Source organism: Liolophura sinensis, chromosome 7 (assembly GCF_032854445.1).
Source record: "Liolophura sinensis isolate JHLJ2023 chromosome 7, CUHK_Ljap_v2, whole genome shotgun sequence".
NCBI classification, from domain to species: Eukaryota; Metazoa; Mollusca; class Polyplacophora; order Chitonida; family Chitonidae; genus Liolophura; species Liolophura sinensis.
Window position 1 is genome coordinate 1,644,397 of NC_088301.1, and position 13,942 is coordinate 1,658,338.

General features: G+C 38.9%; 1 protein-coding gene across 5 annotated transcripts in view; it reads left to right on the forward strand.

The window, feature by feature from the left end:
- The window catches only part of LOC135471962 (adhesion G protein-coupled receptor L2-like), a 97,267-nt gene that overhangs the window by 78,138 nt on the left and 5,187 nt on the right, over positions 1–13,942 (forward strand). For 4 of the 5 annotated variants that reach the window (XM_064751426.1, XM_064751428.1, XM_064751429.1 and 1 more), the window contains 13 exons: positions 216–265; positions 1,509–1,632; positions 2,131–2,234; positions 3,350–3,452; positions 3,791–3,944; positions 4,257–4,323; positions 4,529–4,595; positions 5,036–5,139; positions 5,584–5,664; positions 6,284–6,358; positions 7,994–8,162; positions 9,259–9,393; positions 13,446–13,530. In XM_064751426.1, the coding sequence (XP_064607496.1) occupies positions 216–265; positions 1,509–1,632; positions 2,131–2,234; positions 3,350–3,452; positions 3,791–3,944; positions 4,257–4,323; positions 4,529–4,595; positions 5,036–5,139; positions 5,584–5,664; positions 6,284–6,358; positions 7,994–8,162; positions 9,259–9,393; positions 13,446–13,530 (1,318 nt within the window). The remainder of the gene's footprint in view (positions 1–215; positions 266–1,508; positions 1,633–2,130; positions 2,235–3,349; positions 3,453–3,790; positions 3,945–4,256; positions 4,324–4,528; positions 4,596–5,035; positions 5,140–5,583; positions 5,665–6,283; positions 6,359–7,993; positions 8,163–9,258; positions 9,394–13,445; positions 13,531–13,942) is intronic. The other variant, XM_064751427.1, reaches the window with a different exon arrangement.

Below are 13,942 nucleotides of genomic sequence, written 5' to 3' on the forward strand. Positions count from 1 at the left end.
AACTGTTTGGGTCATCACCTTGTTGTTCATACATTGTAAATCAAGTGACCTAACCTTGTTGAAAATAGATCCAGTCCCACCTGAATTTAAACAGAGAAAGGAAAGTATAATTGATGATAAAAAGCAGGCATTGGCATAGTCCTGTCTGACATCTTTTGCTGCATATGATTTTGTCACTCTTAGTATAAATATATTGTGTTTTCTTTCTTTCACAGAAAAGCATTAACCTGAGTCCAAAGTGTTGTTACTGGAATTACTCTGACACGTAAGTTCATTTGCGTGTAAGAACACCTCACTACACAGATAATGATAGATATAGTTTCCATCACTGTGTAGTTCACTATCTTGTCTCAGGTATTCTAGGATGGGAAACAAAATAACACAAAATGTCTGTATACTTCTCTTTCAGAGAAGTGAATATTTATTTACATGTAGCATTGAGGAGCAAACTGTGATCTAACGGTTAAATGTGTTTGGCTGTCAATTACACCAGGCATAAGTTCAAACCTGGCCTCAGACAGAAGGTTCTATATTCCCCTCTTTCACTGCTTGTTGGCCCGTGTGATAATAAGCAGCCATTTATGCAGTCTAACATGAAAGACCACTCCTGATCTGTCATCATTGTGTGCCCACCTGTATGTGTCATGTGTGAAAGTTCATCAGTAACTTGCCATATAAATTTGTTTTTTTCCAGGCACTCCAGTTTTCTTCACCCATAGAACTGAGAGTACAACGTTTAAAACAAAGCATACTTACATACATAAAACTGATTGTCATGTGACTACCTCCCAAACTTTACTGTATATTTATGCTGACAGATCTCAGCTGAGTCACTGGGCAGAGGCTGGGTGTAAACTGGTCACCACCGATCAGACCCACACTACCTGTGAATGTGACCACCTTCCAAACTTTGCTGTATATTTATGCTGACAGATCTAAGCTGGGTCACTGGGCAGAGGCTGGGTGTAAACTGGTCACCACAAATCAGACCCATACTACCTGTGAATGTGACCACCTTCCAAACTTTGCTGTATATTTATGCTCACAGATCTAAGCTGGGTCACTGGGCAGAGGCTGGGTGTAAACCGGTTACCACCAATCAGACCCATACTACCTGTGAATGTGACCACCTTCCAAACTTTGCTGTATATTTATGCTGACAGATCTAAGCTGGGTCACTGGGCAGAGGCTGGGTGTAAACTGGTCACCACAAATCAGACCCATACTACCTGTGAATGTGACCACCTTCCAAACTTTGCTGTATATTTATGCTGACAGATCTAAGCTGGGTCACTGGGCACAGGCTGGGTGTAGACTGGTCACCACCAATCAGACCCACACTACCTGTGAATGTGACCACCTCACTAACTTTGCTGTATATTTATGCTGACAGATCTAAGCTGGGTCACTGGGCAGAGGCTGGGTGTAGACTGGTCACCACCAATGAGACCCACACTACCTGTGAATGTGACCACCTCACTAACTTTGCTGTATGTTTGTGCTGACAGATCTAAGCTGGGTCACTGGGCAGAGGCTGGGTGTAGACTGATCACCACCAATCAGACCCACACTACCTGTGAATGTGACCACCTCACTAACTTTGCTGTTCTCATGGATGTAGCAGGTACCATGGTAAGTTCAGATTACCACTCAATGTTTCCGCTGGGGACGATTTTAATTATTAAGTGGTTAACTACATGTATGACCAGTTGAAATAAATGTTATTATGTGAATGTGTCATATTCATCCAAACATTTATATTTGTGACAGAGATGGAAATATCAGGGTCTCAGATATAGTAGTGGACACTGTCTTATTATCATTTTCTGTTCTCTTATGTGAATGACTTACACAGATTTGGTTACGTGCTTGAAGCTGTGAGAATCTTTTATCACCCGAATTCTAAAGCTGATTTAGCCTACAACCAGTTGTATGTTCAATTCCAGGTCTTGTTGGATCTCTGCTTCAGGGTTCTTCTTTTTTTTTTTTTTTAGAAGGTACTTCAGGAGATGCATTTTTTCCCCTCGGCCATACATGGTTTCAAATATGAAAAGTAAAATTGTGTAGAATACAGCTTTACATCTGTCAGCAAAGTTAATCTATGTTCTAACATTTTGTCCCATTGGTCAGCTGCCTGCCCACCACGAGCTTCCCCTACAGGTCATCACATATGCCGGCTGTCTAATCTCCATCTTCTGTCTCATCCTAGCCTTCATCACCTTCTTCATCTTCAAGTAAGTCTTCAGTACACACGTACCTAAATCCTCAGTACACATGTACCTGAGTGTTAGTACACATATAAAATCAGCACAGGAAGTCAGGATTGAATTACAGTGTACCATTTAAATACATTTAAACAGGGACCAAGATATCAGCACTAAAACACTGGACTTAGATACTGTATACCATTTATACAGGAACCAAGAAATCAGCACTAAAACACTGGACTTAGATACTGTATACCATTTATACAGGAACAAAAAAATCAGCACTAAAACGCTGGACTTAGACACTGTGTACCATTTATACAGGAACTAAAAAATCAGCACTAAAATGCTGGACTTGGATACTGTATTCCATTTATACAGGAACTAAAAAATCAGCACTTAAATGCTGGACTTGGATACTGTATCCCATTTATACAGGAACTAAAAAATCAGCACTAGAACGCTGGACTTAGATACTGTATGCCATTTATACAGGAACAAAAAATCAGCTCTAAAACGCTGGACTTAAATACTGTATCCCATTTATACAGGAACTAAAAAATCAACACTAATACGCTGGACTTGGATACTGTATTCCATTCATACAGGAACTAAAAAATCGGCACTTAAATGCTGGACTTGGATACTGTATACCATTTATACAGGAACTAAAAGATCAGCACTAGAACGCTGGACTTAAATACTGTATACCATGTAAATACTTAAGTACAGGAAAATGAACCTTACAGAATGTGAAGAATTGCCTGCCTCAGTATCTGGTCTTCACATTCAGTATGCGTAATTGATGAGGTATATTGAGGGCACGAACAGAAAAAGATGAAAAGAAAACGTTTCCATCAGCAAACTTGCCAGATACTTCTCAGGATGCAGTAGTTTTACTCCATTTTGTTGACCAGTGCTATTGAGGATGGTGTAATGTAGTAATCAGATGAAAAACAAGTTATACATATTGTATGCTCAAGAGCTGTTAAAACTTATGTGCTGAGCAGCCAAATCATATTTGAAGTATCTACTTGTCAACTTGCATGTAGATATTGTTAAAATGCTGATACATATGTACATGTTGCTCAGTTTTGATATTTACTCATCAACTGTGCTTGTGTGACTTCGTTTTTGCCCAGAAACCTTCAGTGTGACCGGAACACCATTCACAAGAATCTGGTGCTGAGTCTGCTTATAGCGGAGTCCATCTTCCTGGCTGGAATACAGCAGAGTGAAACTCAGGTGAGCAAGGGGGACAACTTTGTCAGGAACAGCACTAGTGTTCCAGTAGTTTCTTGGATAAATTTGTTCACATTTGTGCATTTAAAAGAAAAGGTAGTTTTAGTGATTCCTTGAAAAAAGAATATTAAGATCATGAGGAATTGAGGAAATAGAGTATGCCGTCTCATATTGTTTGCAGCTCTTTGACATCTAGCTTTATTCACAAAGTGTAATGGAATAAATTGTGATGCTGAATCGTGTGAATGTCAGGATCCACATCTTAACAAATATTGAACATTTTCTTTCCACAATCTGGAGAATCTCCAGGATTGTCTGTAACAATTATCTTAACCTTTCAGATTCTGTGTGCGGTGATTGCGGGCCTCTTACACTTCTTTTTCCTGGCCTCGTTTGCCTGGATGTGCCTGGAGGGGATTCAGCTGTATGTCATGCTGATTGAGGTGTTTGAGGCGGAGAAGTCGCGCGTCAAGTGGTACTACCTCTTTGGTTACGGTATGTACTATATATATATATATACAGAGGGTTTAGATTCCTGTGAGTATGTCAGGTGGGTTTGTCTGAATGTTTCCATGTTTGTTGAGATGGTAAATTCTGTGTCAGAAAGTTTTTTTTTAACCTGTGTTCTAGTGTTTTTGTTTTTTTGTCTGGTTGTTGAAATGGTTTTGTTCTTTTAAGGGTTACAGTGTAAAATATGCTTGCACATACTCACCATAATATTTTCAGTTGCTTGCACATTATTTGACATTTGTTTACATTTGTTTTGTTTATTTGTTATGATTGTAGCCATGTTTGGATTGTTGACAGGTCTTCCTGCCATCATTGTGGGTATATCAGCAGCTGTGGACCACCAGGGCTACGGGACAGAGCGTCAGTAAGTCTGTACTCAATCATTGATACAAACTCACAAATGGCTACGTCATACATGTATGGAAGTGACTTTACTGACCAAACTCTAGGTGAAATATGGTATCTTGTGAAATCCACATTTAGTGGAATTTATGATTCATCCTGTGATTTCCTGTGGGGCTCTTTTATACATTGTGTATTACATCTGTAACATTGTTGTGTACTTACAGCTGCTGGCTGAGAACAGATACTTACTTCATCTGGAGTTTTGTGGGACCTGTGGCTGCTGTAATTACGGTATGTACAGCCTACTCTGTATAACACACTCACTGTACATTTGTCACTGTACATGTACACTGAACTTAACAACAGTCAAATAAATAAACTTACAATACAATACATGTTTGCTTTTCTATTGAAAACACGAATTAAATGGGAAGAAAGAACAGCAATTGCCTTGTCAACCTGATTATGTATTCATTACCAAGGTACTGAAGTCAGGTTTTGGTTTGTTTGTTTTTGTCTGAATACTAAAACATAAAACAGGGGGAAAAGTAAACATTGAGGTTATGACAATTCTTTGCATATGCAGTGATGAAGGCCAGTCTTCTGTATACGATATGTACACTAGATTGTGTATTCTTTAAGTACCACACATTTTAACAATAGCACAATACTAACAAATTTAATAGATTGGATGTCTGCATCCAGTAACCATCCCTTCATCTGTTCATCAGGTAAATATTGTGATGTTGAGTATCGCGGTGTACATGATGTGTCGCCATGCCACAACAGTGCCAGCCATCAGGTCAAAGGAAAAACCAAAAATGGAGAAATACAGGTATGACAGGAATCATTTGAAGAATTCTTTTTGAACTTCGAATAAACCGTGAATTAAAGTTCGCCAACCAGCCTATTTATCTGACATATTCATGGCAATTTGTACGCTGATTTTCCTGAGAAAAAAAAAAAATTAAAATAACATTCCGCAGCGAATTGAGTACACACCATAACTAAATTTTTCACACAAAAGGAAAAGTATTTGATTGTCTTAAGGAAATCCAACTTAAGCGGAACATGGCTGAAAAGATCAATCGTGAGGTGCCCTGGGTATGTCCGACTGCTATAGCTTCCAGCTAAAATGTTGTTAATACGTGTGTGTTTTGAATTTAAAAGGTTCTCAGCAATAACAGACAGATTAACCAGTATTCAATGTTATGTTCATGTTCAGTTAATTATACTTGTGATCAGTTAAGCTATTGTTTTCCTGCTGCCATGGAAACAGCAGCCAGGATGTTGAGAGTGGTGTCAGTCAGCCTGGACTATATGGTTGTGACCCCAAGGTCAAACGCGTTTCTGATGTCCCGTAAGCTGATTTTCATTGACTGTGTGTTATCTGTCCCTATTTTTGACATTGGAGTGCATCGGATTGTATCTCCCTGAGGATTTTTGTTTCAACCATTTACATGTTGTGTGTTCATTTCTTAGAACTGTGTGAAATCGTTTTCCAATTTTGTTCAAGTGCATTCCTTTTAAGTTCAGTTTTTGCATGATTGCAGAGGTATTGTTTATTTCATTTGTTTTGGGTTGCCAATTTATAGTGATTCCCTTTTCTGTGACTTTGGTAGTTTAGTAGCTTATTTTTGTTACTGTCTGTGGTAGTTTGAAGTGATATTTTACTAACAATCATAAACAATTTTTATTTTAGTATTTTATTGTAATTAGAAATACTTAGATTGGCATGATGCTTTGTATCAGTTCAAAATGGACATTTCCTTTGCAAATCTATTGTTGTTCATACGGCTTTATTGTTGAAATATGCCACAAAGAGAAACCAGAAATTTAAAAGCTCATAGAGAAATTGTGCTTAAGATAAATTCACATGATATTAGAGGTAAATTCTGTTTTTATATGACCACTTGTACATTGTTTTAAGCTACATCAGTATAAGGTTTGATTGTTTATTAATGCCAACCTCCTGACAGTGAGTATTCTTGTGGGAGCATGGACCGGCTACAGCCCTCAGCCAGTGATGGCTCCATGCATCTGTATGAGCGACTGTAAGCAGTTTGATATAAGTCTTCAGTGATGCACTGTGTGTGTAAAATGGACTGTGGTTTTGTTGGTCATTTCTATATTTGGCAATGTTCATCTTTGCCGCAGATGTTTGTGGAAGCTTGGTGTTTTGTATTATATGCGAAAAACTTATTTGCACACCTCTACTAGTCACTTTGAGATATTATTATATATTGAAAGAAACCATGTTTAACAGACCTACGCACATATGTGTGAGAAAGTCATGATTGTGACTTTATAGCATAATTTTTTAAAACTGTCAATCTTTGGTACATGTACTGTGTGTAGTACACGTCAAGTTACATTTGTTTACAATTGCATGATTCTGCCTTCAAAAGATTATCCAAGAAAATTTCAAGTGCCTCGTTACAGTATGTTATCCTTACACGTATGAGCACCTGTAAATTTCTGGAGTATGTTGTGGTGTCTTATGGCAGTGTGCTGGTGTCTTATGGCAGTGTGGTGGTGTCTTATGGCAGTGTGCTGGTGTCTTATGGCAGTGTGCTGGTGTCATATGGCAGTGTGCAGGTGTCTTATGGCAGTGTTCTGGTGTTGTATGGCAGTGTGCTGGTGTTGTATGGCAGTGTGCTGGTGTCTTATGACTGTGTGCAATTGTCTTATGACAGTGTGCTGGTGTCTTATGGCAGTGTGTGGGTGTCTTATGAAAGTGTACGGGTGTCTTATGGCAGTGTGCTAGTTGTCCTAAGAATTTAACCAAAATATGCTGTTGAAAATATTCAAGTACAGTCTATGTTATTTGTAATTCTCTCAATCTGCAGTGATATTTATCTGACTTAAATTTACATCATTATTAGTTGTGAAAGGCCTTAGAGTTCAGATGAAGCACTCTTGAGTGTACCAGATTGCTTTAGTTTTTAGTATGAAATGCTGTGTTCAATGGACATGGAAGTTTGAACATTTGTGTAAAATGTATACATTGCAATATCATTTTTCAGGTTTGTTTTACGTACATTGTGCAAAATATTTAAGCTGTTTTAAAGTGAAGATTGAGGTACATGTAGAATGTTGCTAGTGTTGAGACTTGTCCAGTATATGCATGTATGTGAGTACATGTAATATGTTGTGGTGTGTGAGTGTGGTATGGGAATACCTGAATACCCCGCTTATTGGTTGTAATATGTACATGTAATAGACATCTAATGACATTTGCAATAATGTGATTGTCCCCAGGGACTAAGAGTGCCGCTTTAAAACGTCCATGGCATATACTCCCCGTTTCCCTCAGAGAAAGTCACTGGCATAATTTTGAATGTCAGTCCTGTGATTCTTAATTCTCGGGATCAAGGCAGTTAATTAGTATGGTACGTCACCTATTCAGGTGCTTCACCTACTCACACAGGTTCAGAATCACAAAACCTCTTAAAATGATACTTTTATACCAAACACTCAGGTTTTCTGATAAGATGTAATGAAACTGAACATAAACCACTTGAGTGACTCTATAAGGTGGAGAAATCAATCAGGATCAAGGAAACTGTGTCAGTTGACATGGTTGACGTAATTGTGATTTGGATGGGGGACATACGTGTAGCAACACTGATTGTAAGACCTGATAACAGAGAAATGAATCATACTGACTGTGCGTGGTTGTCTTGCAGGGCGTGGATCAAGGGTGCAGCTGTACTCGTGGTATTGCTTGGGCTTACCTGGTCATTTGGCATCCTCTACATCAACGAGAACACTGTGATCATGGCCTACTTGTTCACCATCCTCAACAGTCTGCAGGGTCTCTTCATCTTTGTCTTCCACTGCCTCATGAATGAGAAGGTATGTGTGCTCAGAAGAAGTGCTGTTGTAGTTGTGTATTGGGCTCCCTTTTAAACGCATTGGGGGGCTCTTGACCTGCACCAGTTCACGTGTGGCATATTAATGGGTGAGATATACCTCAAAACTTGTTAAATAAGACTGTCAGAATCAGCATCTAATTGATTGGTGTTTTACATAGGACTCAAAGAATACTTGACTGATGGTGATTAGGTTTTATGGCTGGAAAAAACCGAGGAAACACCAAACTTTATGTCTTGTCCCATCAAGTTCATATACAACATGGTAAACAGCCCCAAGCAAGCTTTTGGGAGCAAGACTAGTACTTTGTGTTGTGTCCTAAGGTGCTTATCACTAGGATTAATACTCAAAAGGTCTAATCTAATCCTTCTTTTTCTGGAAAGGATCATTTAGGCCCGAGGTGAAAATGAATCTTGTAGAAACTTCTGAAGTTTCTTAAAAGTTTTCCCAACTAGCCCCAGTGTTAAGGAAAGATACAGTGTTCACATTATGTAAGTGTTAGGTACAGTTGCATACAGTACTTGCCTGTTAGCATATGTGGTTTTCATGTCCCTTAAATCAGATTGAGAGTCATTTTGTTTTTTTGGGAAACTCTCTACCTGATGGACTGTTTACCATCAAGTTTGAAAGACATTATTTCTGTATGAATAAATGTGTAATTTTCTAAAGCTGAGTATAGCCTTAATTTTATTTCTAGAGAGCTAGTAAATAAACACCATTGTCTGAAATGCCAAAATGGTGGTGGTGGGGGGGGGGGGGGGAGAGGAGCCTGTGGGGAGGGGTAGATGCATGTCAGCACTAACTCCCAGCAGGTATTACCACATGTATTAAGATAACGTTAACTATGTATCTATAAAGAGTGTTTATTCACACAGATACAGTTGTGTAGCTATTGTCTATGTTCCTGGGTACATGGGACGGTCTTCCAGCAAGCTGCGGATGGTCATGGGTTTCCACTGGGCCCTGCCCGGTTTCCGCCCATCATAATGATGGCTGCTGTAGCATGAGTGAAATATTCTTGGGTACGGCATAAAACACAGATCAAAGAAATAAATTAAACATGTTTGTTTTGTTACAGGTACAGAAGGAGTACCGTAAAGTGGCGAGGAGAACATCCTGGTTACCGGACTGCATCCGTGTGAAGTATGGTGGTTACACAGGCTATAGTCAGTCCACAACGCCTAATCAGTCCACGTCGTCAGGTGGTAACAATGTGAGTATCCCAGGAATGAATGATCTCAACTCCCACGGCACTTCTGATGGGTGGTGGGAAAAGAGGGCATCATACTCGCTGAACGCTCCCCATCCTGCTGCTCTCTGACTTAATCTTCTTCTCATTTTTAGGAAACAAATGAGACGCGTTCTTTTTTCCAGCTTTCATTTTGAACGAGAACCTGTGATTTCTGTTTCTGTCTGCCAAAGAGACAACACGGGCGACTTATATTAATTGCTGCAAAGATTTAGGCAGCGGAACTATGTGTGCAGTTTGTCAGGACATAGAAAGGAACAGATGATGCCAGTTGGATAGTTTCTGTAATTACATGGAGTGACATGGAGTAATTACATGTAATGTCACACATGTATGAGCTGACTATTGCCTCACTTCTCTCTGTCGCTGTCATTAAATCCTCTTTGCTTTCCCATGGATAATTAGGGTTTTCCATCATCAGTTATGGTACAGTGGTGTTGACTGCAATACCTCATGATATAAATGAGAGTATTATTCTCTAATTATCCGTCAATTGATATGTATCTGTTACTTTCCGTGTTTATGATAGATGTACTGTGGTACATATACCTGATAAATAGCTGATATGTTTTGGTCTACATTAAAAAGTACTTGCACATGTACCGGTATGAGGAAGGTATTATTCATACATACACTGTGCATGGTATTCACTGCCTCCTTTGGTAATCAATGGAGTGCAGAATGTGCTTGGTTTGAAGTGTAGTTACTATACATGTATTAGTATTTTACGCTCTAGTCAAGAATAGCTCAGGTGAAACCCTCGACCATCCGCAGGTTGGTGGCAGACTTTTGCACAAATGGCTAGCGAGGAAGCCAGCATGAGCTGGACTTGAACTCACATTGACTACATTGGTGAGGGGCTCCTGGGTCATTGCAGTGTGCTAACATGCTAACAACAGTGGCTCAGTTTGAAGTGGACAATGTACATGTGTGCTTGCGTGTATTTTTGAGACACATGTATAATTAGGTCAGTTTCATTGGCTGTGCATTCGTCTTACTTATGTCATAACTGAAGATTTACATGTTTCCGTTGTTACTGTTTTGTGTTACTGAAAACCAGCAGTGGATTCAAGCATGCAATCATGCAAATGTTACACAATATGGAGAATATGGAGTTATGCAAAACTGGAGTTCTATTTTTTCCTTATGTAACTTGATATGCCAAAGCGTAATATTCAGACAAGAGTGTTTGGCTAATGTGTATGCAGGTGGTGTAAGAAAACAGGAGACCTGACTTGGGCTGAATATGTACAGATAAATAAGATTTTGTTGTGTGTAAGATATATGCTGTATGTAAATGATGTTATGTGGGATGAGATCTCACATGGTATGGTCTCTCTGTCAATAAAGTAACTATAATATCCTCCCATACTATCACTTGTATTGGCCTCTTCTCTTCCTTCCCTGCGCTTTCTCTTGCTCGTCTTCCTGTGATGTACAAAGTGAATTCTTAGCATGGTTGGGAATTTTTTTCCTCAAAAAAAAAAGAAAAAGAAAAAAAAAATGACTCGTTGCTAGAGATTTCTTTTGCCCTCTCTGTTCATTTTTTGGAATGATCTGTAAACATGTTAGCCATTGCTGCCTTTGATGCTCAGTGGAATGAAATACAGTTGTATTGAAATAGACATCTTTGCAGACTGTTTACAGTTGACTGCCCTCTGAATAATGTAGATCTATTCTGTAGGGAAATCCAGTATCATGCCAAAGGCTGTTCAGTTCCAGATGATAATGTGATTGGACAAGAAGACAGCAGATCATCAGAAACATGTGAAGTTCTATATACACAAGGCTCAATTTCAGTTATGTTTTGAAGAACATAAAAACATTTGGGAGAGTGTGAATGTGTTACTTTCGGTGTGAAATTAAAATACAGATATGAAAACAAATACATTGGTGTTTTGCCAAAAGAGGACAAATCTAATTCCTAGTGGTTGTGTGCTCTTGTATTGATGTCTGAGATATTAGAATAAAGTGCACTCTTGCATGATGAGCGATCAGATTGGAACATTTCCACACTGACCTCTAGAGCACTTTACGTCAGTGATATCAGTAAAGGTGGAAAGGGATTGTTTGCCATCTTTGAAATAATGAATAGAAATGAGATAAATGAAAATCTTGCTCTAAGCATAAACAACACCACAGTGCTGTGAATATATGTGTCAAATTGTATTTGTAGTGTGAGCCAGGTAGGGGGATTTGGGAGTAGAAATTCAGTGGTGGTTGTAGAATCTGTTGTCCTTGCTGATTAAAACTTTGGTCTGAATAAAAGAGAACATGACTTATTTCAAGGCTAAGTTGAACTTGCCTGCACAGAGTGTGTGAACTGATTTCTGTCTGTCTGTCTTCAGTCTTACGGATTAATGAATTCATTTGTTTCTATTAAACTTCAGCCATGGTACCATTTGCTCTTTGTCTGGGAATGCATTTATGTCGTCTTACATAAAGGATTCACCCTTATCCTGAGCAATTTTGTTTGCTATTGCAGCCAATTTTCTTCAGAATGGCAAATACTTCTCTTGGATAAGTCAGTTAGTAGGGGAGTGTTTTTCTTCATCGCTCACATTATCCTGCTGTATACATGTACACATCGGTAACGATCGCATTAACCAGTCTCAGTCTACCAGTACATGTGTGAAAGAGTTTGGTGCACTCACAAACTACCCAACTCCAGAAAGCAGAATCAATACAGCTCTTCTACTTTGTCTTCAGTAACAATCAGGCATGTAATTGTTGGGGCAACAAATCCTCAGTATCCATTGCCATTTAACCATGGGTAGTCAATTATCTTACAAGCAGATTTGTCAACAACGAAAAAAAGCTCTGCTAAGCAGTAGGCTGTTTTTAAATTGTACATGTCAAAGTGCTCTTTTAAAGAACAGCCAGGGATGGGAAGACTTGCAGTACACCACAAAAAAGAAAAAGTTAAAAACACATCCTAATACCATTAGTACAAGTTTAACATCTGAATATTATGACTGCCCCAGCCATAACACCCCATTATAGGCTCCTGATATCAAGACATGAGATGTCAAAAGCCTGGATGATGAGAATAGATTATGAGATTTCATGTCTTGCCATCAGCAGTCTATATAACAATATGGTCCTGGCATGGAGGGGTGATATAGCCTAGAGGGCAAACAGTTTTGGGAAACACAGTTGACACAAACTACAACTTATACATGTTTATTCTACCCTTGAATTCTATGGTGAGATTGAGTTGTGGACTTTCGTTTGAACTTCAACCTCTCATTATTAAAGGAACCCCTCATTCCTGTCAAAAAAGGGGACCTGTGTTATCTCAACTGTCTCAGTAATTAGGAAGTTTGGCAAACCCTCTGGATGTGTACATAACCTACCCAGGAAAAGACAAGCCTGTGGTGATGTGAACAAGACCTGACACACCCTCACTTACCCCAGTAATTAGCAGCAGCTAGCCAGCCAGTGTTTTTGGTCAGAATTGAGCATGATTTATGGTCTTGAGGGTTTGTGTTGGCCTTGTTTAACATAGATCAGCCACAGGCTGGCCACATGTAGTATAGTTTATCTGGTTACTCTGCCTGCCTGGTCTGCTGGGTAATTTAAACAGTGAAACCTGACTGAGGCTAAACCTTATCACAGGTTTTTACCCTGGACAAGAGCCAGGTGTTTGTCTTACTGCCTACAGTTATTAAAATGGGCTAGGTCAATTAGTACCATGTTGGTGGAACAGTTTCATCGTGCATGTCTGCACGTCCCTTTTCACACATTTAAATATTTATTTGTTTCCTTGCAGGAAATGCATGTACGTTTTCTTTCAGAAACTCATATTTTAAACAGAATTTTGTTAGTGATGTGAACTGAATACATGTATGATATGTATTTGACCGATATGTTGGGGGTTTTTTTGGTAGATTCACTTACATGCTTCGTTTTGTTTCTAACATTCATTGTGTGTGTGTTTGTGTTGTAGTTTTCTTTCTCAGTAAAATTTTGAAAGTGAATTTCATCTTTCCATCCTTCCATATTTATGTTTGTAGTACTTTTCCAAGTTATGGAGTGGTAGAAAGAGAAAGAAGTCCACATCTTCTCTCCTGGGCAAGTCAAACTCATCCCCATCCAGACGTGAGTCATACTTGTGCATTCAATATCCTGTTTATGTATCAGAAACCATTTGGGTTTCTCATGGCCACTGTCCAGAAGTGTCCAGAAGTATCAGAATTGAACCTATCACCACTATGCCATTAAAGATTTATAACATTCGCTTTGGCCTCAAATTCTCAGTGGGATATGCAGACTTTATATGGTATATGATGTATTTGTTCTAACATATCCTTTTGAAGATGAAACACACCCTACCTTTCAGACATTTTCATGTTCGAAAGTTTAGGTAAAATAGTGTAAGTAGTTACAAGATGCAGGTAAAATCATCTGCATTTCTTTTAATTTTCTTACTTTATGATATTTACATCCTTTGCAGTTTGATCTCTTTCAATGTAGCTTGAATTGCATGCATCATGTGTGGATGATTTGGTGG